The sequence below is a fragment of the Microtus pennsylvanicus genome, chromosome 3, assembly GCF_037038515.1.
Source record: "Microtus pennsylvanicus isolate mMicPen1 chromosome 3, mMicPen1.hap1, whole genome shotgun sequence".
NCBI classification, from domain to species: domain Eukaryota; kingdom Metazoa; phylum Chordata; class Mammalia; order Rodentia; family Cricetidae; genus Microtus; species Microtus pennsylvanicus.
In genome coordinates this window covers 123760808-123787393 of record NC_134581.1, presented here as the reverse complement: position 1 = coordinate 123787393, position 26586 = coordinate 123760808, and the positions used below count along the sequence as shown (strand labels likewise).

Sequence of the window (26586 nt, the reverse complement as noted above, 5' to 3'; positions counted from 1 at the left end):
TTCTCGTATCAGCATCATCAACTCTCAGAAATCAGTCTGTGTTTTTAGATTAGGACGTGGCTTTCATTTTTTGTGCGACACCGAAAGTAGCCGTCGACAGCCAATGAGCATTCGCTCTGGGAACAAAGGGTAGTAAAAGGCGGCCGGGGCTATCCTGGAAACGCAGCCGGAACCGGGGTCTTGGCTCCGGGCGGAGGAGGTCGCGCAAGCTGCGCCGCGTTGTCATGGGGACGCCGCGTGCGCCTGCGCCTGCGCGGCGGAAGGCGGGGGCAGCGATGACGCGCAGGGCGGGCCGGGAGGTTCGCTAGTCGGTGCCGGAGCGAGCGGGAGAGCGAGCGGCTGGAGCAGCGTTGTCCTCGGTGCAGGTGAGCGACCGCGCGGGCCCTGAATCCCGGGCCCCGGCAGGTCCTGGAAGCTGCTCGGGGCACCGCCCGGCCTCCCACCTGCCCTCGGCCGTCCTGGGTCGCGTCCTCGGCGGCATCAGGACGGCCCGGGCGGGACCGACCGGAGGCGACAACGGTTAGCAGCTGAGCCGCGGCTCTCGGAGGGGGCGGGGAGGGACGGGGCTTGGAGCGGGTGTGTGCACAGGAACTGTCCCCTGGAGGTCTGGTGACTCAGCTCTCCTTTGAGGATTTCCTTCTAATACTGGGCGGAGGGAGGCTGTGGACGTGGAAAGTTTCCAGTTCCCGAAGTACAGTTATGGAGCCGTGGAGTGTGTGGGATCCTCTGTTGGGTTCGTCCCGTCTTCAGACACATAGCGGTGTTTTTTTCCCTTAGGTAAATTACTTAGAAAGTGTAGGGTTTGATTCTTAACATGCACGCATTACACCAAGAACAATGTTTAAAAACGAAAGTTACCTTAAAATAGCTGCTGGCCTGGTAAATGGCCATGCTTCTGAAATGTAAAGGTGATAAACAGATTTGTACGTTCATTTTCTCGTTTTAAGGCTGAGGACAGACTGAAAACGTTTCTTTCAATCCTGTTAACAGCTTAGTTCCTTGAACTTCGATGTTTTACGTGGTACTTAGCATTGCTGACCCAATGGTGTCTGGCAGGAAATAAGGAAGTGGAATGACTAAAGGTTTCGGTAAACAATCGCTCCATTATAACTGAAGTTATTTAACTTTGGAGGCAGGTTTTAGCTGTGTGCTGAAACCATTAAAGAGGATTTAAAACTCCTGAACAAGAAGGGACTGATGAACAATTAAATGCACGTTTTAATTAAGCAGTCCCTTAAAATAGGCATGACACCATTTTCCTAGTGTTCTTCCCAGATCTGATGATAATTGCTCATTAACTAGGAAGCATGGCCTTGTCTTTTAACCATTGCGAAGATTTCAACTATGTCTCTGTTGTAGCACAGCATTGCTTTCGGGTTTTTCTGCTCCTGGGTCACCAAAGCACAGATTCCAGATCTCAACTATAGATAGGTTCTGTCAATACTGTTGGCTAATTTTTTTGTTGTTGTTTCCCTGGTCAAATATAGTATCTTTATTAACTTGAGTGGTTTCAAATGAATGTGAGAGAGTATCCATTTCTGTTCCTTGCTAAAAGAGAATTTTTTGTTTAGGTTTATAAGCACTAATAGAATAATCATTGGAGTGGATTTTGAAAAGTGCCTACATTTCTAGTTCCTTCTTGTCACCTTTCTTATGTGTTTGTCCCGGTTGGCCTCTACAAAAGATGGACAGTCAATCTGGACTACAGATAAAACTGGGAAGGAAAACTGTAACACCCCCTTAGTGTGATGGGGTGGGAGGGCGATCTAACACTGCAAGACCACGTTTCTCCTGTGAAAGAAAACCATAACACCCCTTTAGTGAGATGGGGGGGGGGCTAACACTGCAGGACTGAGTCTTTCCTGCCCCGTGGAGAATCTTGTTTCTCCTGCTCAATAGAAATATCATCTACAATGTCACAGCATATATGATCAGGGCTTTCACTCTGAGCCTGGAATACATCAGCCGGTCTTACATCATCACCTTTCTCCTCTAGTTCTCCTCTCTGGAACTGTGGCTGAAAGATGAAAACTCTAGATTTTTATTACACTCAGTAACAACGACAACAGCAAACTAGTTTTCCCAAAATATCACTTCTCTCGTTTGAGTGGTGAGTGGGCCAAAGGCCCAAGGAAACAGCACTGTATTGCTCTGGGAGTGTTGAGGGACAGAGAGGAGAGTCTTAGCAATCTAGAACTTACGTCACCACTCACTAATGTTTCCAAATGATGCTGAAAGCAAACAGAAACCCTAAGATGCCTGCGGGAATGGTAGGATTGCTCAGACCAACAGTGCGGTAGTGAAACGGAGCATTGCTCTCAGCCCTTCCCAAAGTAACTGACCTTTCTAAAAGGCACCAGGCCTACAGCTAACATTATTGTAGGCCTTTTTGCTGTTGTCTTTATGTTTTGAAGAGATCCTGGTGTTACCCAAATCATTAGAGAAAAGTATTCGCAACAGAGGATATTTTCTAAAGCCTCCCTTGCATTGGGTTCAGGACTTTCATAAGACATAACTAGTATTCCTGTCTCAGCCAGTTCGGGATAGGCCAAACCTGCTTGAGGGGCTGCTTGTTGAAAGCCTTGGTTCCTTGGCTTGGTTCAGCTGCTCTGAAGGCTTCAGTAACTCCGCAGGTGGAGAGGACTTTGGGTGCTGATTGACTCGGGGAGCCTTCAGGAGCCGTCACTGCTGGATGGGAGACCTAGAAGCAGAATTCTGTGGCATAGTCGGCACATGATGGTTTAATAGGAATTGTAAAGGATTAAAATGAGAGCATGCCACTGCCGTAATCTTTTCAGAATTCTCTTTATTCACATTGGTCATTGTGAAATTCCAGTCTAGGGTAGTTTAACAGATCTGCAGGAAGAGCTCAATCCTTTGGACACTTGGAATCAGATCAGAGACTCAGCCCCTGTGACTCGGGGTGGAGGAAAGTGTAAGAAACCCGGGAACGGCTTCTGGCAAACTGTTCTGTATCCTGGAATCTGACTGCCAGATTCAGTCTCTCTTTAGGGGATATGGTACAGGTCGCATAGGTAGAGTAATAATTGGCCTTGCTGTGGAAATAGTAATTAAATGACTCACTTCTTGCTTGAAAGGGATCGATTTGTTCTTCCTGTTGTGGTATAGAAGATAAATGCCTGATTTCATCCCCCAGTAATGAGTAACACTTAGCTTGAGTGATTTTTTTTTTTCTTTTTTCTTTTGGTTTTGGTTTTTCGAGACAGGGTTTCTCTGTGGCTTTGGAGCCTGTCCTGGAACTAGCTCTTGTAGACCAGGCTGGTCTCAAACTCACAGAGATCCGCCTGCCTCTGCCTCCCGAGTGCTGGGATTAAAGGAGTGCGCCACCACCGCCCGGGTAGCTTGAGTGATTTTGTTGGATTTTTGGGGCACTGTTGCTTATGTAAAACTAAAATGAGGGGGACGCAAAGCAGCTGGAGCCAGTCGTGATCCTGCAAAAGGAGGTCGTTGAAGGCCCAGTTCTGCCTTAGCAGCCTCTCCTACCAGGACCCCTTCCTGTTCATGTCAGCTGTGGGAGTTTTATGTGGGGCTGCATGGGGAGGCGCATGGGTGGATGTGCAGGAGGGTGGGATCTCTGAGGGAGGTGGAAGGGTTGCGGTGGCTGTCCTATGCTGCCTTTTGCACTGTCGACTTGATTCCAGTAAGAAGGGACTTCATTCTGAAGGAGAATTGTGAGAGCAGAAAGTGCCATGCTTGATATCTGTAAACATCTCATTTGGTGTAGCAGGAAAAGGTTGGCTGGCTGTATTAAGGGGAAGCAGGGCGAGAATGCAGAGGGGGCCAGCGGGAGATAGGGTGGCAAATCAAATCCTAGTCAGAGAAGCCAGCCTCATCTTGGAGGGGCCAGAAGGGATATCCTTTGGCTCCAGCTCAAAGTAGATTCAAGTTCAGAGGCCTGAACGAAAGAGAAGTTTAAGCAAGGGCTGTTCATCAAGAAAAAGCTATTGAGTTAATTGTTAATATGGAGAAAAAGAAAGAAAACATGGCTGGGGCAGTGATTGGCCAAGGGCGAGAGAGCATCCCATCATCGTGCAGGGGCAGTGCTTTCCAGTGAGGGTGGATGGAGACCAGCCAGGCCCTGCATCCTGCCCTGCACCTCAGCCACCCCGCCGGGTGCATCTCTAGTCCTTTGTACACTCTAAAATAAACTGCGAAGTTGAGTAGCATTTTCCTGAGGTTTGAATATTTCTGTCAAATTACACAACTTGAGGAGGTTACAGGAACACTTGGTTTATAGCCATCATGCTGAAACAGAACTTGTTAATCCCACCAGGTAAGTGGTAGTGTAAGACCACTACCACAATTATTGGGTCAACTTTGAAGCAAGCTTTATTATAAATACTGGCCAGGACAATGGACACTGGCCATGTCTTTACCTGGGATTCCCAGAGAATGACTATAAATCAGTAGTTAGGTGCCTATAAAGGCAAAGCCTACAAACCCACAGGGCTATGGCATACTTCCACCTTCATCCACTGGGGTGAACATCATTCTGCCTGTGCACTTCCCGCCTATGTGTGAGCGAGCACAGCCTGTGCACTGGGCAACTGATCTTGTTTACAAAAGTGAAAACAAGTGGCTTCTTACCTTCCATGCACAGAAGCTGCCAGCATTCCAGGAGGTTATCTGTTTTTGAGCAAGTGAGGCTCACAAGTTAGAAGCATTTTTGTTTTATAGATCTCTAAATCACAGTAGATTGAACTTATAACTTTAGCCTTCAGAAACTTTGAGAGGCGAGAAGGGACTGAAAGTTTGCTTTAAGAATATGCCTAAAATCCCAAATCTGGGGATAAGAAGTGACTCAAGTCAAGAAACCCTGCACATAGCAAATCAGAAGTGTCAGATGAGCAAGTGAGACTTGTGAGAGCCACAAGAGAAGGACAGCGCATCATGTGCACGGGGCCTGGGGGCTGGCGGCAGACTGCCTGGCCAGGGAGAGTGCTGGAGTGTGCAAAGTGTCGAGAAGCCTTCTGCACAGCCTTGTAAGCAGCAGAACTGCACTTCATAGACAAAGCAGCCATAGTGCCCTGGAGAAAACCGTGAAGAGACTTTCCTACCAGGTCTGCCCTTTAACAGGTGCTAAAGGGAGTCCACCAAATGGCCTCTGCTAGAGGATGTTCACCATCTGTGAGCGCACAGGGCCTGGGAGGTGACTCAGCTGGCAGAGGCTTTTGCCTCACAATCCTGACAACCTGAGTTTGATTCCTGTAACCCATGGTGGAAGGAGAGGTACCAATCCTGGAAATCGTTACCTCCTCACACAGGTGGTCAGCTGTTTAAACCCTTATGGTAACCACAGAGAGGGTTGTAAAAGGAAATGGAACACATCAGAAGTGCATAGCTAGGCACACACACAAATGAGAGAACGGTGAGAAGAAAGGAGAGGCAGATTGCTACAAGATAGCAAACAGCAAAGTGTGGTCAGGAAGTTACCGGTATGGAAAGACAACTGCTAAACAAGCCCAAAAAAAAAAATGACCAAGTGGAAAAAGTCAACTGTCTACGCTGTACAGGAGATGTTATAGAGACATGGGCTGGTCCAGGTGCAATGGTAAACAAAATGAACCATTAACTGGATCATTTTTCTCCTCAATGAATAAAAAGTGCACTCACTGATCAACCTCTGCTTAAGCTTCTCTTTCTGCTAGGCCAGTGGTTCTCAGCCTTCCTCATGTGGTGACCCCAACCATAAATTTATTTTCTTGCTACTTCATAACTGTCATTTTGCTACTGTCATGAATTGTGATGTAGATGTATGATATGTATGATGTCTGATGTGTGACCCCATGAAAGGGTCTTTTGAATCCAAAGGTTGCAACCCATAGGTTGAGAACCACTGGAACAGGCCTTTTGTCTCTCAGAATGAGCCAGGTATGGCCCTTTTTTCTGACCGCTCCCCTCTAAGTTCAGTAATTTGACACAAGTACTCAAACCTCAGCAAAACACTGCTTGTCCTTTCCAGTTTGCTATAGATACTATTTCTTTCTTTCTTTCTTTCTTTTTTGAGACAGTGTTTCACTGTGTAGCCTTACTGTCAGAGTAGACCAGGTCTGAGTAGACCAGACTGCTCTTAAATTCACAACCTGAGTTCTGGGATTAGATATTTATTTTTATATGGTGGGTTGAGCATGTTTTGTGTGCTGTGGTAAGCATAGGACCAGTGGCTCTCAACCTGTAATTTATGACCCCTTTGGAGGTCAAAAGACTCTTCCACAGGCATCATTACGATTCATAACAGTAGAAAAATTACAGTTATGAAGTAACAATGAAAATAATTTTATGGTTGGGGTCACCAGACCATGAGGAGCTAGCTAACTGTATTAAAGGGTTGCAACATTAGGAAGGTTGAGAACCACTGGCATAGGACACTCCAGAAACAAAGGCGTGGTAGTGAATGCAGAAGGCACCCACTCAGGAAGCAGTTGATGCACACGCTACCTCAGAGTCTTCAAATACATAAAGCAAATAGGGCCAAAGGAGGAACAGATAACAACGTAATGGCTCCGATAGTGAAAAGAACATGCAGATGGAGCATTAGCAAGACAGCAGGGGACTTGGCAATATTGTATTACCAAATGGACCTGAAGGCATCAACAGGACACTCCATCCATTTCATAGAAGACACTTTCAAGTACGTGTACACATACTCCTGAGAAAGATCCTACGAGGTCATCACGTCTTAACAATTTTAAGAATATATTAAGCATCTTTTTGACAGAGAAAGTAGATATCAAAATACACTCTGAAACACCTTTTAGAATAAAAGAAGAAATTGAGGGGGAAGCTAAAGAATAACCCTGACAAGCAAAAATAAAATAGAGTGGCTCCAAACTGAAGCAGAAGTTACGGGCGGTTGTAAACCTTCAGCATTGGTGCTGGGAACTAGTTTTCTGCAGAAGTAGCATTGCTCATAAGCACCCAGCTCTCTCCAGCCCCCAGATCTGTCTATATGCTTATAAATGCCAACTCCACATTTAAAACTTGTGTTAAAGGGTGAAGAGTAGTGACAGTAACCAGAATGCACTGTGTGAATTATTAGAGATCAAAGTTTAATAAAAAAAAGATTCTAAAATTCATGCTAAATTTAAATGGATTTAGGGTAACCATAAGATTTTTTTAAATTTTTTTAGAAAAAAAGAATAGTATGGGAAAATTCATACTCAAAACAGTGCAAAGGTACAGTAATTAAAGCTGTTATTGGTAAAAAGTAAACCAGTAGTAAAGAGGCCAGGAAGGATGATATACTTAGCCAATAATTGATTTTGAACTAGACTGCCAAGGTGATTCAATAAGAAAACAATCTATCCTTCTTAAAAGATGGTGCAGGAATCAACTTCTTGATGTCCAGGTAGGAAAGAATTAAATTGCGTCTGTATACAAAAACTATTCAAAATATAACAAAGATCCAAATATAATAGCAAATCTATTAAATTCTTAGATAAAAATAGTTTTAGTGACCACGAGTTAGGGTTTTTTTTTTTTAAATGTTGCATTTAATGTACAAATAGCCAGGAAGAAACACATTAACTTTATCAAAACAAAATACTTATGTGCTACAACGGGCACTCAAAATCAAAGAGAAGCTAAAGAATAAAAGGAAAGTATTGGAAATCATATCTGATAGGATTGTGTGGTATGTCTGAATGTATACACTCCTCCAAAATTCGTTATTTAAACCTCTGAGCCCCAAGATGAACGTCTTTGGGACTGAGATTTTTGAATTCTCTGCTCTTAGGGGTGGAGCTGCCCCTAGAGACGAGACTCCATAGCTCTGCCTGTGCCTTCTCCATGTGAGGACAGCGAAGAGAGAGTTGCTGGTGTGGCACAGGACATGATGTTTGGCCTTGTTCTTGAACTTTCCAATGTGCAGAACTTTGAAAAATAAGTTTGTATTTATAAGCCAGCCTGCTCCATTGATTTTGTAACCTGAATGGATTACGAACCTAATATCTAGACTGTAAGCAGAGCTATTACCATTAAAAAAAATAATAATCCAGTAAACAAACAGACAATGGATTTGAATGGGCATTTCCTCTTAGACAGAAGATGTAGATGTTACAAGGTCTGCAAGTGGCCATGCACATGAAAGGAAGCCAGCATCATTAGTTGTCAGGGAAGTGGATTCCAACCACATGAGATGCTGGTTCACTCCTGGAGTGGCTTTCTCAGAACCACAGACTAGCAGTGAGGATATGGAGAAATTAGACTTTTGAGAATATAAAAGTAATGTAATTCTTTTAGAAACCAGTTTGATAGTTTATAAAAACGTTAAAGGTTAGGTGAGTTACCATATTGATTTAGAAGTTATGTTCTTAGCTATAGATATCGAAAGAATTAAAGGCATATCTTTATGCAAAAACCTCTACACACACACACACACATTACTTAGCAGTAATGCAAGAGTGCTAGCATTATTCATTATGGCCCCAAGGTACAGATCTGAATGAGTGAACATAAAGTGGCATATAAAAGATGTAATGTATTCGGTCATAAAAGGATAAAAGCTCTGATAGATGCTATAACATTGATGAACCTTTAAAGTATCATTTGCAGTGAAAGAAGGCAGACAAAAGGCTATGCTTATACTATGCTAGGCTTAACTTAAAAGCTTGGTGTTATTGTGCCTTAGAGGTTGTTGTGGGTCATAGATATCATAGCTGGATGGGACCGTTGGTTGCCTTCCTCCTTTGGTATCTTCTGGTACCATGAAGGCTAGTCTTTGGGAAGGAGGCTTTCAGGTAAGTTCCAGTTCAGGAGTTTCTAGGCCCTGTTTCTGGAATGCATGGTATCTCCAGCAATAGGGACAATTTTTCTGTCTATAGATGGGCAGTGGCAATCGGCTGTATGCTTTGGGAGTCTCTTAGACAGTTGCCTTAGTTAGGATTTCTGTTGTTGTGAAGAGACACCATGACCACATCAGCTCTCAGAAAGGAAAACATTTAATTGGGTTGGCTTACAGTTCAGAGGTTTAGTTTTTTATCATCATGGTCGGACATGGTGGCATGCAGGCAGACATGGCTGGAGAGCAACTGAGAGCTGTACATCTTGAGGCGCAGGAAACAGGAGTGAATGCTCTCATTGATGTAGCTTGAGCACAGGAGACCCCAAAGCCCACACCCATGGTGACACACTTCCTCTAACAAAGCCTCACCTCCTAATGGTGCCACTCTGTGTGGAAGCCATTTTCTCTCAAACCATCACAGCAGCCCTGGCCAGTAACTCAAATGAGGGCTTCTCATGTCTGTTTTGGGGGTTTTTGTTTTGAAAAGTAGCCACTGCTAGGACTAAGCTAGTGCAGCACAGAAGCAGACTGCCTGCCGAGCCTGGTGTTCTGTGCCTGCTGAGGTGCTGTTATAGACCCTGCCTGCCGAGCCTGGTGTTCTGTGCCTGCTGAGGTGCTGTTGTAGACCCGTATGAAAAGCGTTCTCAGAAGGTGCTGGCCCCGGCATGGCTGAGAGGCTCTTTATGCCTCCCTTACTGAGCACACAGCTTCCTGCCTTCTGCCAGCAGGGCAGTATTTAAAAGGTTCAGCTGCAGAGCAGATACAAGGAATAGATTTGGAAGTGGGAGGTTGATGGGCTGGCTTAGTAATTTGCCAAAACCTTTTAACAATTAGGATACATCCTTTTTTATTTGGTTGAGTGGAAAGTCTTGATATTTATCTCAGAATATCTGAACAAAATGTAAACTATGTGTCAGTGTAATATTTCAGAGAATTTTATTTAAAATTGTTGCAAAAAGCAGTTTATGGTATCTTAAAAAACATTGAACAGCATAGAAATGTTAAAAAATAAAAGGTAATAATTTCTTTTTTGTATGTTTCCTCAAGATAAAGCCATTGCTATTAAAAAAACAAACAGATGGCCTATGTTAGTTTTTCCATCATTTTGACACTGTATACTCTTTGCTCTTGGCTTGTGTTGTTAGAAGGTAATGTGTCTTGTGAAAAGTCATTTCCCGACCTGTTTTGCTGGGGGCACTGTGTCAGCCAAGCAGAAGCCACGAGCCTTTCTGTGATTGTCACAACTTGGGAAGGAGTTTTCCCTGTAAATCTAAAATCCTTGATGAAGTAGTTTGGTCGCTATGGGAACAGAGAGAGTTTGGTAGCGAACGCTAACAACTATGATATGCTTTAAATAGCCCGTCGTTTTGGCTTGAACGTCTATGTTGATGGTGTTGCGGTTGTCCATGTCTATGTGCTGGTGCTGGTGTGCGTACTCTGTGCATTTCTGACACTGGATTTGTTTTCTTTAGAAAACACCCTGCAAAGATGTCTCTTTACCCATCTCTTGAAGATTTGAAGGTAGACAAAGTGATTCAGGTATGTGTGCTTTTTTTTTTTTTTAAATTTTTTCAGACAGGGTTTCTCCGTAGTTTTTGGTTCCTGTCCTGGAACTAGCTCTTGTAGACCAGGCTGGCCTCGAACTCACAGAGATCCGCCTGCCTCTGCCTCCCGAGTGCTGGGATTAAAGGCGTGCGCCACCACCGCCCGGCGTAGGTATGTGTGCTTTTAATTTTAAATTATTTCATGACGTGTCCACTCGTGAAATGAAGCGGGAAGCGTTCACTTGTTGGTCCCCCTGCATCTGCAGAGGTCTGTTGTAGACCGCAATGTTACAAGAAGGCTAGAGATTCTTTTTTATTTCTCTATATCTATTAGCCCTGGCATGAACAAAAGTGTGTGTGTGTGTATGTGCACATGTGTGCATGTCTGTGCCACGGACATGCGAGTGCAAGCTCTTGTGAGACCAGAAGAGGCCTCCGCTGGGGCTGGAGTTACAGTTGGTTGTGAGCTGCCAGGCTCCGGTCCTGGGAACTGAACTTGGGTCTGCTTCAAGAAACTATGCTCTTTCCATCTTAACCTCTGAGCCATCTTTCCTGCCAGATAGTAGTTCTTTAAAATTTGTTCTACAATCTTTAGAGTGCTTAATTTTCTCAGCACAGCTTCACTTGCATATAACTCACGTAAGTCGGAGGGTATAATTTAAGCAGTAGTATTGTGTAAAGTTGTCTTGACACCATACTTGGGCGGAAGGAGAATGAACAGAATAATAATAGCAGCTCAGGTGTCCTAGGGACTGACCTAGTGGCACTGGCTGGGGAAGTTGCTCTGTGGACAGTTCCTTTTCCAACATCAGTCTAAGAAGGATATTAAGATGTGGCAGCTGAACTGCTAACGAGGGATGCTTCTCAGCTGCAAGTGGCATGCTCTGTCGTTGTAAATGTCTGTCATTTCTTTCTGTAGTGTTGAGTTTGCCCACTGCTGTGGTCATTCTCACAAAGTTCTTCTGAACAAGCGCCCTTCTCACAAAGCTGATATCTGAGCTCTTCTATCTCTACATTAAGGACTAGCCACACAGACTACAAAGAATGATCTTTGTCCATATTCTTCTTAATCGCTGTGTCTAGAACTGAACTTAAGTTAACCACAGTTGGCTTTTAGCAGGGGTGGTTCTCTTAGAAACTGCACAAAGCAGGTGATGTTGACAGATGTTCAGTGTTCAGAGCAGAGAGCTAGTGGCGGGGAGATGGCACAGGCCTGGGTGGAGGTCGCATATGGCTTTTCTTTCTGTTCCTTTTAGATTTCAAAACATTCCTAGTCCAGCTTCTTGGACTACTTGTTCTGCTTTGCACCTAGTGTAGGTGACTCATGTTTGTTTGTTTTTATCTGGAAACTTCTTGTCACCTGGCCCTTCGCACCGCAGCCGTGACCTGGCGGTTCACATTTGTGAAGGATTTAGTAGCACATGGTTCTAGAACCCTCCTTTTCAGTTCAGACTTTTTTTTTATTTATAGATTTCCTTTGGAAAATAAATGGTTGCTGAAGTATTTAAAATGAAACTTTGAGTAAGACTTCAATTGTTCATTTCTTTTGGGCAGTTCTAGATGTAGCTTGTAAATCATATAAGAAAAATAAGAAAATATTTTTGGTTTTAATAGAATTTTCTTTTCCAGGCTCAGAACGCCTACTCTGCTGGCCCTGCCACCCAGGCAGTTCTGGTGGATGTTTCCGCCTCTTTCCCTCCAGACGGAAGTAGGTTCACACTTTGGGCTCCTGGTCTTTGGACAGAAACACATATAAAGCCCCTCTTTCCCCCTGAAATGAAGAACCTAGGATTTTGACATGCTGTATGAATTTGTGATTAGTGATCTAGTAGCAATAAGGAAGAATAGTTTACTAAAGAACTAACCTGCATTTACTCAAGAGAGTGGTCTTTGAGTATGAAAATGTGTTTTAGGGCATCCTAGAATTTTACCTTAGTTTATCCATAGTCCCTAACATAGTCTGTTCTTTAATGGGAAGCCCTGTTCCCTGGGAGCTACAGCTTTCCTGGCTTCTAGAGCTGCTCGCAGACATTCTGAGCTGCTTTGCTCTCACCTCTGCCAGGAGCGTGGGAAACTTCCAACTGTCCCCCTTTGGGTCTTACATCAGACTTCCATAAGCCACAAGCTGCCCCCTTCTCCTGATTCAGGGGCCTCAGGACAGCCTCTGAAAGACATCGAGGTACAGAGTAAACGGTGAATTCGAATTCTGTTGTCTTTCATCTTCTGTGTGACCATTCAATATTATTATTTGGAGTGAATCTACTCTTAAGTCAAAATAGATTATAGGAAAAGATTTTAAAAATAGCACATTTCCAAAAATGTTAAATATTGTTAATGTTTAAAAATTCTGTTTGCCTGATTGCATTGTGATTCTGAAAGTGGTAGGGAACAGTCAATTTACAGGCTTTGACTTTCCCCTGTAGGCTGAGAGGAACCATCACATTCCGTAGCTGTTTATGGAGGGAGTTCAGCAGTTGTGACAGAAATACTTCGGTTGTTCTCAACAGAAGAATTCGTGCCATAATCCCCAGATTTCTAATCCATAGATAATTAACATAATTATGTTAAGAAACAGAAAGGGCAAGATCATTTATTTAGAAAAATTATTTATACCTCTCTGCATCCTCTATTTTTGTCTCTGGATTTTATATCTGTACTGTGAACATACACAGTGTTTTCTTATTAGAGAAATGCCACAGCCATTAGCGTTGGGTGGTATTGTGTGTGAGTATCCAGCAGGGGTCAGAAGCAGACAGGAGGATTTGCACAGGTCTGCTAATGGCTCGCAGGCCTTATTCTGTATCTACGTACTTATTTCAACTTTAAAGTCCTGCTCTCTAGCCCTGGCTGGTCCCAGACTTGGGTCAGCCCTGCTTCTGCCACACGGGTGGAGCTCTGGCTTGTAGCCACGCACCCCACAGCCAGCTCTAGACCATGGTAAATGAGGGACTTGGACACCTGTAGGCGTGGTCTGAGGGCGTCCTGAAGCCAGTGCCCCATGGCCACAGAGGGTGACTGCACGGGAAAGCTCAGGCTGTCTCAGGACTTTCATGTGAAAAATTTATGGATTCTTTTCATTTAAATTATGGCAGAGAGGGGAAGATGTCGTTCCATTTTATGGATCCTTTAAATGTGTCTAAATCTTTGTACCTTAAATGTGTGTTTTTTTAAATAAAACACAGTCCACAGTTATTATTTTGAATATTCTGTCAATGCCTTTTCTTCTTTTTTTTTTTTATATTAGATCTCTACCCTAAACTGTATCCAGAGCTTTCTCAGTACATGGGACTGACTTTAAATGAAGAAGAAATATGTACAAATATGCCTATGGTTTCTGGAGTACCAACCCAAGGGGTATGTATGTAGAGTATAATTCTGAATTATATAAAATGCTCTTTATGTGTACATGTACGCTCTCATTCACAGCAAACTTATTTATAAATTTAGAGCTGACTTCTCAGATTTTAGCTTTTCTGTCTTTCTTTTTCCTTTTTTCCCCCTCGGGTTTTGAGATATGGTTTCTCTGTGTATCCTCTGCTATCCGGGAACTCACTCCGTAGACCAAACTGGCCTTGCAGAGATCCCCCTGCCTCTGCCTCTGCCTCTGCCTCCCAAATGATGAGATTAAAGGCATGTACCACCATGCCCAGCCTGATTTTAGATTTCTTTTATAGATGTATTTCTGAACATTGTTGTCCACTGTTGAATTTTTGGGTCCTTGTCTCTTTTTTGCCTTTTGCATTTTGTCCTTTCCTAAGACATTGTAATTGGGCCTCTGCCATGTTTCCGTTAGTTTATCCTTTCTAGCTGTGGGACTGCACTGAATTTTGTACTTCCGACGTCGACTGTCCCGTTAATCTCCATGTCTCAGTTCCTTTCCAAACAGCATTGCATTGCTGATGGATTAGTCATCAGAAGTATATATTTGCTGTATTACTTTGCTCACAGTTTTAATATTTTTCTTACAATTAGAAAGTAAGCTTTTTGCAATTAGACTGAGGTGCTAGGCTTACATATAACATAGAGCACTTGATGTGATTGTCATTACATACTTCATGGCTGAACCCACTTTTGTCCTCCTGCCATAATGTCATTGTTAGTACAGTACCTGACATTTATTTGTTGAAATTTCAATATTTTTTGAAAACCTACTTGTATTAGTCAGGTTTCAGCTGAAAACATAGTATTTGAACTGTGGTAATTTAAGAAATTAGGTAACTAGATTTCCAGAGGAAAAAGTAGCACCCAGGTGGAACTGCAGAAAGCCAGCTGCCATCCTGGGGTGGAGTGGACGAGATGCTGGAACCTAGAAAGGCTTAGGCTGGCCTTGGGAAGCGTTTCTGGCAGCTGCAGCCCCTGAGGGAGCGGGCACGTTGGCGAGAGATGGCTCAGTGGCTGCAGGATTTGCGGAGGAACTCCAGAGCATGTGAGGACTTCTGGCACATACTCAGAGATACACGTGTAGACGCATTATATAAAAGTGAATCTTAGAAACGGGTATGGAGAAACATAAAGGTTAATTGCTATATTTATAGAAGATTTATCTTCTAACAGAAATAAAGCCAATTATAGCTATTATTTTAGTGACTGGCTCCAAGGCTCCAGTTAGTGTATCTGACCTTCGCTGTCAGGTCTGCATTCTTTGTTCCTTTAATTTGATCCAGTGTCCCTGCCCTTTGGTCCATTTCTTGCCGCTAAGGTAATCTTACTTCCTTTAGAAGTGGCTGCGTTTATATAACGCTTTGGTGTGCTCTTTTCTTTCTCTATCATTTTGCTGTGTTTAATTTGTTCTGGAGCTTTCTGTTAACTCTTCACATAGTGACTTTCATTTCACATACCATATAGTTCTTTTTGTGTTCCATCTAGTTCTCTCCCCCAGCTTTATTAAAATTACATACATTGAAGGTGTACAACATATATGTATCAATTTGTGTACATTGTAAAATGTTCCCACAGTCAAACCAATGACTGTACTGTGTCTGTCCCCTCCTAGATGTGTGTAACACCTTAGTGTGTAGCTGTAACACTAGCAAATTTCAGTTACACAGATTAACACATGGCTACTGTGCCCTTCATTAGAGCCTGAGACTTATTTTTATCTTTGTTTATACTTTGTCCATCTCCCCATTTCACCTCTGCCCACTGCTTACCCCTCAAGTGCCTTCTGGTCTCTGCTTCTGACATTCTGTATTTCTTGTTTTCATAGCAAGACCAGACTGTACTATCATTGTATCTCTGACATATTTCCTTCAGGGTCATCCATACTTTCCAGCTGCCTTTGTGTTCATGGCTCGAGTCATAAGCCATTGTGTATTTACGGACAGACAGCATTTTCTGTATTCATGTATCTGTTGACAGAGACTTGTTTCTGAGCTTTGGTCACTGAACAGTGCTGCAGTGGACATGGGATGCAGGCATCGTTGGGATAGACTGATTTTGTTTCCCTTTCGATATTTGTCCAGAAGGGGCTTGTTTGACCTATGGCAAATTTGCTTTCATTTTATGAGGATCCTCCATATGGGTTTTCATAATGGTTATAGTAATATATTATAATATATAATGACATATAATAGTATATTCAGTGTATGACAATGGCACGAAGTTCACCAACACTTCTGTTTTTGGTAGATACACTGATATGTGAAGAGACAGTGTCATTTTCTGGCTTTGATTTGCATCTTCTAATGATCAGTGATCCCTTCCCCATACCCATGAGCCATTTGTCCTCTTTGGGAAAAATGTCTTATATAGGCAGGTTGCCCATTTCTAAGTTGAGTTACTTGCTCTTTTGCTGTTGGGTTTTGAGTTCTTTCTACATCTGTATGCTTGCTCCTTAGTACATGACTTGCAGATAGCGTCTCCATTTCCATGGCTTGTTCACAGTTCCATGAATGCCTCTTTAGCTGTGCACTTTTTTGTTTGTTTTGAGTCAGGGTCTCTCTATGTAGACCATGCTGGTCTTGAACCTACAGAGATCCACCCACCTCTGTTGACACCATGCCTGCCCCAGCTGTGAAGAACCTTTTTAAATTTGATATAGTTCTAGTTAACCTATTTTTGCTTATACTTCTGGTTTGAAAATTTAAAAAAAATACATTGTGAAGATAAGTATCAAAGAGATTTGTGTTTTCTCCTAGCCTTATGTTTTCAGCACACCTTAACAGGGTTTTTGAATCCATTTGGAGCTGGTTTGTATGTTTGGTAGATCAGCCCCAGTTCCATTGCACCGCTCTTGATGCTTCAGTTTGCCCAATCCTGTTGTAGACACATGACAACTTTGTTAAGAGTAGCTTAATATAAAGTTCTCATGTCATCCATTCCATTCCTGACTTAAGTCCTTGTTCTTACTAAGCTTATTTTAATTTGATAATTTTATGATTGTACCACAGAAATTCTCTGGAAAATGCTTGTTGCCAAAAATCTTGTGTGATCTCTTAGTTGTAGGAAAGTATGTTGGAAATGAAGGTAAACAAGCATAGTTGTTGGTGAGGAATATCTTCTGAGAAATGATCCTGTATGCTTTCAGTGCTGTGCCAACTTAGTATGTACTTACAGTCTGCGGTCGTATGACCTCACTGGACAATGCAGCCTTTAGAGACTGCTGCTACTTATGTGTTCTCTGGTTGAGGCGGTCGGCAGCAGATGGCATTCATGTGCAGAGCGCCAGTTGAGCTAAAGTAACAAGCTGGAGCAAAGCCAGCATCTTATCAGTCAAGAATAATGGAGTCAATTACTAGAGGAAAGAAGAAATGAAAACCCACCGTGTCGTTATTGTAGAGAACCGACTTTCCCTGAGGGAACTTGTTTGTGGAGTCGTGTTTGTCAACATTAGGGTTTCTAAATACTGACAAATTGGGTATTTTTTCCAGCAGTTGGTAGCAAGACCATCCAGCATGAACTATATGGTAGCACCTGTGACAGGTAACGATGCTGGAATTCGGAGAGCAGAAATAAAACAAGGGATTCGTGAAGTCATTTTGTGCAAGGATCAAGATGGAAAAATTGGGCTCAGACTTAAGTCAATAGATAATGTAAGTATATTCCTTAATTTATTGAAATAGGCCATGAAATACTAACATTAAACAATTAGAGATGAAAATAGTTTGGCTAGCTGTAATAACACATCTGCAGTGAAGAATATTGTGAATCTACTGACTTAATTTTCCATTTGGAGATGGCCTGTTGTGAAGAAGCCGTGTTGGAGCTTGTAAACAGGTCACTGCATTTACATAAGCCATATGACAGAGTTTGCGTGATAGAATTTTGGGCTTGACATAGGACAGCATAGTAAAAGTAAGGAAAAATTGACGAGTGAGGATTGGGTGTGCGTTTTTAAACCAGTGTTTTAGGGCTTACTATAGCTGTGAAGAGACACCTTTACAAAAAGAACATTTAACATTTAAACCAGTGTCTTCGGGTTTATTATAGCTGTGAAGAGACACCCTTACAAACATTTGATTCAGTCCATCCTGGCAGGAAGCATGGTGGCAGCAGGCAGGCATGGTGCTGGGGAAATAGCCAGATGTCCTAGTCTTGGAGGCAGCAGGAAGTCAACTGTTACACTGAGTGAAGCGTGAAGAAAAGACCTCAAAGCCTGCCCCACAGTGGCACATTTCCAACAGGAGGTGTGGCCCAGATTAAAGTGTGCCCTCCAGCCTCAAGGTCTGGATTAAAGTGTGTGTCAGCCATCTCCTCCAACAAGGACCCACCTCCCAATAGTGGCATAAACCCTAAGGGTTTATGGGGTCAAATACATTCATACTACCACACTAAGTGATAATTAATTTGTGGGATAGTTTTGCAAATTTGTTATTTCTATGTATAAAATTTGAACCTGACAGGCCATTTGTGAACAAGTTCTTTGTAATTCAGGCAGTGACTCCCCATTGTCACAGTACAGACATGAAGCCAAGTTTTTCAGCTGTCTTAAAATGTTATGGACGTGGTGGTCCCAGAAACCTCAGTTTATGATTTTTTTCTTTTTTATAGCCATTATCTTACTGGATTCTGTTGCAGTCTTACTGCGCCTTAGTTCAGTGAGTCCAACTTTGCAGACAAAACATGTCCTCTAGCTGACTGAGGCCAGTGGCAGGAAATGGCAGCGCCCGCCACCTCTGCACTTGAGGGGCTGGGGGCGTGATTGTGTGCAGCCCTCAGCACATGTTCAGGACACGTCACTGTGCTGTTGTAAAGCCCTGGCCTCACCGAGGTCCTTCCTCCTCCGTGTGTGCAGTCCACTGCAGCAGAGATGCTCAGGGCCTCTGGCACCATCCTCGTCTGCTCAGCAGGTGCCTGTTCATTCCACCTCATGGAAGGATCGTGTCTGCCCACCTTAGATTGTAGGGAAGATCTGACCGTGCAGATGTGTCCGCATGTCCCTAGCCCTGCTCTTTTATGTTTGTATTTGGTTCAACATCTGATTGAATTTACATAAGTATGATATGAATATGAGACTTAGTTGTTAGAGGTACTTTTCTGAATTTATTCATAAGCATCCATGTTATAGTTAACATGCTTATCATTTTAGCCTTATTGATACTTTAAGAGACAGTAGAATGGTCTTTGAGCTAAAAACATGTAATTATTACCCCAAACTATCATTCATTTTTAAAATTTATTTAATTTTATGTTTTGAGTGTTGGTTGTATGTATGTGTGTACACCACATGTATGCCTGGTACTGAAGTTAGACAGTGACACCAGCTCCCTAGGCACTGGAGCCACACATGGTTGTGAGCCACCATATTGGTGCTAGGAACTGAACCTGAGTTCTCTGTAGCAAGTGCTTAACTGCTGAGCCATCTGCCCAGGCCTGACTTTTTCTTTTTTTTTTCAATTTATTTATTTATTTATTATGTATACAATATTCTGTCTGTGTGTATGTCTGAAGGCCAGAAGAGGGCACCGGACCTCATTACAGATGGTTGTGAGCCACCATGTGGTTGCTGGGAATTGAACTCATGACCTTTGGAAGAGCAGGCAATGCTCTTAACCACTGAGCCATCTCTCCAGCCCCCGACTTTTTCTTTAAGCAGTAAAATAACTCACCAGACATGCAGTGCTTGGTGTGACCAGTTCCTGTATGTAGAGGTTTGCACCCGGTAAAGTCTAGGGAGGGTGATGTGGCCGAGGTTGCTCAGATAGGACTGAGATCTATTTTTTGTTTTGTTTTTCAGATGTTATTGCTTTAATAAAGTTTTGTTTCTTTTTAAGGAATGACCTGGCACACCACACAATACTAGGAAGATTTCTGATCAGCTACCTTTTCAGCCAGAGCAGTGGTAAAGGATATTTATTTTCTTTTTATCTAGGGTATATTTGTTCAGCTAGTCCAGGCTAATTCTCCAGCCTCCTTGGTTGGACTGAGATTTGGGGACCAGGTACTGCAGATCAACGGCGACAACTGTGCGGGCTGGAGCTCTGATAAGGCTCACAAGGTGCTCAAGCAGGCATTTGGAGAGAAGATCACCATGACCATTCGTGACAGGTGAGCTTTCACCAACAGTCAAAGTGCAGATTCAAGCCTGCACTTTTTAGTGTTCTGTAAGTAGAGTTTTCTACTTCTGCTTTTTTTCCCCCCCTTTTTCTATTTTTTAAAGAAAATGTTGATTTGTTACAGTCTTGCAGTTGTGGGCTGCAGATTTTTCTTACATAGTTAGATTCTAGATTTTGCATAGATCCTTTACCACACCTTACCAGTCGGTCTGTCTTTAGGAAGGATGTGGGCTAGAGAAGTGCGGACATAGTAAAGCAGCTGCAGGCTCCCTCTGCAGCCCACTGTTTAACATCCCATGCCAGGGCCCTTTGTTGTGAGGACTGAAATGGTCACACAATTCCCAAGAACTCAATTTTTAAACCAAATCTGGTCTCTGGCATGTTTGTGCAATTAAGTAAGAGAGGATGATAGTCTATTTTTATCTTAAAATAAAAATGACATTCGTCTAAAGTTTTACTGAATTCCTAAATATATGAGAAATTGAAAGTAGACGTTTGTAATTTTTTTTAATATCTAAGCAGAATTTCATAGAGTTGGACCAGGGCTAGCAGGGTCTCTGGTTAAGTTCACACTGTTCTTCCGGAGGAAGGACCCCAGCTGGGAAGGGCCCAGTTGCCTGTAACTCCAGGGGCTCCAACACCTGCTTTCTTCATAGGCACCTGCACTCATGCACAGAGCCACCTGCGTCATTTTTAAAAATGTTAACGTTGTAAATAAAAAAAAAATCACATGTTGAAATTAGCCAGACCCAAAGTCTCAGTGAATCTCTACACAGAGTAGCTGCTTGGAACAGAAACTATGGACCGTCTCACTTGATTTATACTTTGAGACCCAGCACCATAAACAAATCCGTGAGAGTAAGAACTAGGAAAAAAAAACAAAAACCAACCAGTTATTTCTATTTGTGTTTAACTCAGGTTCACTGCCTGAATTCAGTCCTTCCTCGTGTCCTCATATTTACTCTTCTTGTTCTTTTTTACATGTGTGTTATGTACCTTTGCATATGTGTGTATATGTTTATATACACACAATAATATGTTATATATTACAATATATAAACACACACATGTATATTATTGGCTAGGTTCTGCTTATAAAGAATGTATTTATTTCCTAAGATTTTGTTACTTTGAATAATAGTAAACATTCTAAGGCCATTTTTCTTACAAATTTTATGAATATATTTTACACATATGCACACACACACTTAGTTTTTGCCCGTTCACCTTTTGATGGACATCTAGGTTAGTTCTCGTTGGTTGCTATAGTGAATAAGTAGCACTAAGTATAGATATCCGCAGTAAGGTATGGAGTCTCTGGGTGCCTGCCCAGGAGTGAAGTAGTGGGATCATGTGGTAGTTCTATTTTTAATTTCTTGAGAAACTTCCATACTTACTTCCACAGTTGCTGTATTAGCTTGCGTCCCTCCCCCCATTTTTTGATAATAGCCATTGTGATGAATTAACTAATATTCCAAAGTAGTTCTAATTTGCATTTCCTTGGTGGCTAGTAATATTGAATTTTTTTTTCAAGACAGAGTTTCTCTGTGTAGCCCTGGCTGGGACTCACTCGGTAGACCAGGCTGGCCTCAAATTCACCTGTCTCTGCCTCTCAAGTGCTGGCTGAGACTAAAGGTGTGCACCATCACTGCCTGGCTGAACTTTTTAAAATAGCTACTAGACATTCTACATTTTTTTAAAAAAATGTTTATTGAGTTCAGTTGTCCATTTGTTGATTGGTGGGTTTATTTCCTTGGTATTTATGTCTGCAGCTCTTTGTCAGTTCTGGAGGTCAGCCTCTTGTCTGAGGTGTGGCTGGTAGGCGTCCATGCTGTGGACAGTCGGCTCCATCTGTTGGTACTGGGTGGGTAGTTCTTTTGCTAATGGTGTTCTAGTAGAGTTGTTGACTCCAGTATCTTGAAGAGCATCCCCTGTATTTTCTAGAAGTTGGAACGTTTTAGATTTTTACAGTAAGAGTAAGGTTTAGCAAGTCAGTCAAGTGATGAGACTGAAAAAGGCTACTGAGGTGTCCCATGTCATAATAAATGATTAGAAACAGCATTTAATATAACAAAATATCCATGTGGCAGGTTGTGGTGTGCCATGTCTATTGAAATGTGAAATAAGTTTCAGTCTAGCCCAACCCTTACGCTTACAGGCCCTTTGAGCGGACAATCACTATGCATAAGGACAGCAGCGGGCATGTTGGCTTTATCTTTAAAAGTGGAAAGATCACATCCATAGTGAAAGACAGTTCTGCTGCCAGAAATGGCCTCCTCACTGATCATCACATCTGTGAGATCAACGGGCAGAATGTCATTGGCTTGAAGGTAAGGAACCCACTGGACCCTGGTTTCAAAACAAAACAAACAAAACATCATTTAGGTGGCATGACTTTTGTGATGACCCTCGAACATTGAAACTTGGTCAGAGTTAAGTGTAGGAGCTGGGGCTCTGGCTAGCTGTGGTCTTGGACCATCACAGAAATAATTGAGATGTTACCTGAAATTTTCTTTCCCATACCAAGGTAGCTAAACTGTGACTTGGTATTCCCTCAGGCTAAAATACTGTGGAGACATGGGCAGGGACATTTTTAGACATTCTGAATGGATGAATGTCCAACTTTTCCACTCTAGAAATACAGAAAAAGAATAAGTCTTGGTATATATTAATACTTTGTTTTTATAGGTTTTTTTCTTAGTTGGGTTTTTATTGCTGTGAAGAGACACCATGACCATGGTAACACTTACAAATTGGGGGTGGGTCGCTTAACAGTTTCAGAGGTCCAGTCCATTGTGATCATGAAGGGGAGCATGGTGACATACAGGCAGACGTGGAGCTGGCTCCATCTTGACAAAAAGGCATCAGGAAGTTGACTCACACACTGGGTGACATCCTGAGCATATGAAAGTTCAGAGACTACCCCCACAGTGACACACTTCCTCCAGCTAGATCACACACCACCTAACAGTCCCCACTCCCTTCGGGGGCTATTTTCTTCCAAACCAACACATTCTATTCCCTGACCCCCAAAAGCTTTTATGCAGTCTCTTAACTATAATCCCCTATACAATCAAAAAGCAGATCACATACGTCCAACATATATGCACAGGATATACGTCACCATTCCAGAATGTAGGGAAAGGAGCATAGTGAAGAAATACTCAAAACAAAGCAAGACTGAAAACCAGCTGGGCAAACTCCATGTCTGATGTCAAAAGACTCTCATCTCCATTAACCCCATTCACCTTTGTTGACTGCAATACACTTCTTTCTCTTGGTCTGTTTCCATTCCCTGTTAGCAGCTCTCCTCAGCAGGTGTCCCATGACTGGTATCTGTAACAGGCTCCATCTTCACACAATGGTATCTCTGGGCCTCCATACAGGGACAACCCTGACATGTGCCTGGCCTCAGCGGCTTTATTCCAAAACTCCTTTATTTTATCCTTAGCTCTAAAGCCAGAATCTTGTTCTGAACTGCCAAGTTCTGCTGCTTACTGGGGCTGGAACATGCCCTGATCCCCTTTCAGTTACATTTTCACCAGCTTTTTGAAACTCTGTAGATCCGCCTGCTTCTGCCTTTCAAGTGCTGGGATTAAGGTGTGCCCCACCATACCTGACTCTAAGCTTTTCTTCAGTTCCTTTTCACAAGTTGGAGACTTAGCTGGGTGGGATCTTACCCCGAGGTCACTACTGTCTTTATTCCATTTAATTCACTTATCTCCTTTAACAGAGGATTTAGCTCCATTCCACTTCCTGGTACCCTTTTTCTCCTCAAAATTTACATTTTGTAATTTATCCTGCTCAGCTTGCACTTTTTCATTATAAACCTTCATTAGACTTACCACTAAAAACCACACAACAATGTCTATACTAGGCTGTTTTGAAATTTCTTCTGTCATGGGAATTAATCCAAAACTTCACTTTAGTCTCAGGCAGACTCTTCAGAGAAGGATGAAAGGTAGCCACTGTCTTCACCAAAATATCACAAGAGCGATTTCAAGGCAACAGACTAAAATTCTACACTGAAACCTTTTGAGCCAGCTCCCAACATTTCAAATCTTCAGCACCACTGTCTTCCATGCTCCCACCAGTCTGCCTCATTAAGCAGGGCTTAAAGCATTCCACTGCTTCCCAGAGCACCACGGTCCAAATTCCTCCAGACACACACAGCTATACCTCAGTCCCTGGGACCAGCTTCTGTCTTAGTTTGGGTTTCTAATTTGCTGTGAAGAGACATAGTTCAGTCCTTTATAGTCACGAAGGGAGCATGGCAGCATGCAGGCAGACGTGAAGCTGGCTCTATCTTGACCAGAAGGCAGCAGGAAGTTGACTCTGTTTTGATCTACAAAGTTTTTGTGGGCTTTTTTGTTTTTTGGGGGACAGGGACTCTCTACATAGCCCTGGCTATCCTGCCTCTGCAGTGCTGGCTCAGAGGCATGTGAAAGCATGCTCGGCTTATAAATTCTTGAATTAAGACTATCTTAAGATCTTAAGGCTTTAAGTAAGACCTTAATTCATAAATTCTAGAATATGGTTGACTGTATATGGGGCGAGCTCTCCATTCTTGAGTATGGAAAGGATTTTGTTCAGTACCCTCAACTTTAAAAAACATGGGTGTAAGATTAAATTTAAAATTCAGACTACAGAGATATTAGCAAGACATCAACAAATATAGTATGATTTTTACCTAACAATTACAGTTTTATCTTCATTAAATTCTGTTGTGTCTCATTTATCTTCATTAAATTCTGTTGTGTCTCATTAGGACTCTCAGATTGCAGACATACTCTCAACAGCTGGGACTGTAGTTACCATTACAATCATGCCTGCTTTTATCTTTGAACATATGATTAAACGGTAAGTGGACAGCTCTATTTTACACTTGTGGTCACCTGACATAAATGTAAACACTACTTTCAGTCTGCAGTTCTGCTATAGTCATATTATAGTTACATATATTATAGTCATATAGTCATGACAGGGATTTCTTGGCTGTGAGATAATTCTTTCCCGTGTCTCTCAGGAGGCAGAGAGGTGCATGGTGCTTGCTCTCTGTCCTCTGGGACTGAGTATATACAGTCCATGAGAGTTAATAAGGGCAAGCAAGGGTGAGTCTGTCCAGAGCTTTCCGACTCTCTGTATAGTTACCACGATGTCTTGGAAACCTTTCATTCAGAGTCCTTATATAGCATGTGAAAGAGAGATTTGGAAGATATATAAGCATAACCATTGTAATGAAATCTTAATCTATTCGGGAAGAATGCAGCTAGCTACTCTTGAAATAGACTTGTCTTTTTAACTATTGGTAGGTCCCTTCTCCCCCTTTTCTTCTGACTCATCATAGCCTTTTCTGCTATTTTAATTTTAATTAAACTGCCAGTCTTAACATAAAGGACTCGCACCTTCTCTAGCCTGTCTACCCTGGTGCGGACAGTCTCCGACAACTCAGTTATCAGTTCCTTAGCTCTGAGCTCATTTAAGGACCTTTTCCTTCTTCCCCAGACTCATCGATAACAACAGTGCTAAACTGGAATTGGGGTTGTCTTGGATTAACATGGCATTCTTGACATAAGTCATGTGTTACATGATTGGCTCTCTTGTAGGATGGCACCAAGCATTATGAAAAGCCTGATGGATCACACCATTCCCGAAGTTTAATAACCCTGTACAACACATCACAGCTGAATGTTTCTAGTTTTCTTCTTCGGCAACTTCTAGATTTTGCATATGAAGCTTTCCCGAAGCCAGGGAGAATATGCTGCATGGGGACCTACCTGTCTATCTTCCATCATGGCTGGGAACCTCACGCTATCTGACGTCTTCTTCAGAGTTAAGATAGGTGTAGCCTTATCCTGGTTTTACAGATGTGAAACTTCCTGACTTTCCTAGAATCGTTTCTTTACTGGAAACCTGATGTTTTTATAAGCCATTGTGGTTAGGATGACTGGTGTAGACTTAGCTGTGGGAACTGTCACCTTTGTCCTAGATAAAGCACAGTGCTAGTCGTGTGCTTCAGTTCTGTGGCGCACTTGGACTTTAGGACATCAGCATATAGTACATTGAGGATGACTGCCTTTGATCGTTACTTTTTTTCTCTGTATGAGTGTGTAAAATTCCAGTTAATCAACACTGGTTTCATTCCACAAAAGCATTATACAGTGTGTGTAGTTTGCAAAAGACTTTATGATTGTCACTAAATTTTAACTACCTTCACTTAATGCGCTTCAACTGCCGCCTTAACTACAGTAAGCATTTAGAATAAAAGCCAAAATAGAATTCTTGCTGCCTTCTGAGACCTGAGATGTTAGCTCTCTATTAAGCTGGTATCCGCCAGCCCCTAGCAGCTTAAGGCAAAGCAGAGCTGCCTAGTTGTGGAAGATTTTTCTAGTCGCTGCATAAAGGAAACGCCTACAAGTTGCCGTATTGCTTTCTGAAAAACAGATCGCTATATATTTCATGTAAAAGTTGTTATATAAACAGAACAAATTTTGGAGTCTCCTTTTCACTTGTGGATTAAGTGGGCAATACTTAGTTTGGCGTTTGAATCCTAACATTATGTAACTTAGCTACTTTGGGTAGTCTTAGACTGCTTCCCTAGCCATTTTAATTTGTTGTGTCTTCTGACTCCGTCCTCTAAACAGAAATGGCAATGACACTTTATCTTGATTTTTTTTCTTTTTGTTTTTTGCCTATCCTAGTATTTTATCTGATTATTATCCTATTAAATGTATAAAAATGGTAA

The 26586-nt window shown here is 42.4% G+C and overlaps 1 protein-coding gene across 2 annotated transcripts; it reads left to right on the top strand.

Annotated features, from left to right (window-relative positions):
* The first annotated feature begins 230 nt into the window (after positions 1-230).
* Sdcbp (syndecan binding protein) lies at positions 231-26586 on the top strand. Of its 2 annotated transcripts, none has more exons than XM_075967023.1 (9): positions 231-365; positions 10276-10342; positions 11977-12055; positions 13592-13701; positions 17220-17378; positions 19658-19833; positions 22000-22171; positions 24610-24701; positions 25448-26586. In XM_075967023.1, the coding sequence occupies exons 2-9, from the start codon at positions 10292-10294 to the stop codon at positions 25500-25502; spliced, it is 894 nt and encodes a 297-aa protein (XP_075823138.1). In that variant the 5' UTR covers positions 231-365; positions 10276-10291; the 3' UTR covers positions 25503-26586. The 2 variants fall into 2 exon arrangements, with proteins under 2 accessions (XP_075823138.1, XP_075823137.1); XM_075967022.1 differs by having other exon boundaries at positions 17217-17378.

Bases quoted from the DNA above. Each gene is read 5' to 3' on its own strand.
- Sdcbp (XM_075967022.1), top strand. From the start codon at position 10,292: ATGTCTCTTTACCCATCTCTTGAAGATTTGAAGGTAGACAAAGTGATT. The intron at 19,834-21,999 runs GTGAGCTTTCAC...TTACGCTTACAG, and splicing joins ACCATGACCATTCGTGACAG to GCCCTTTGAGCGGACAATCA. The intron at 22,172-24,609 runs GTAAGGAACCCA...GTGTCTCATTAG, and splicing joins AGAATGTCATTGGCTTGAAG to GACTCTCAGATTGCAGACAT.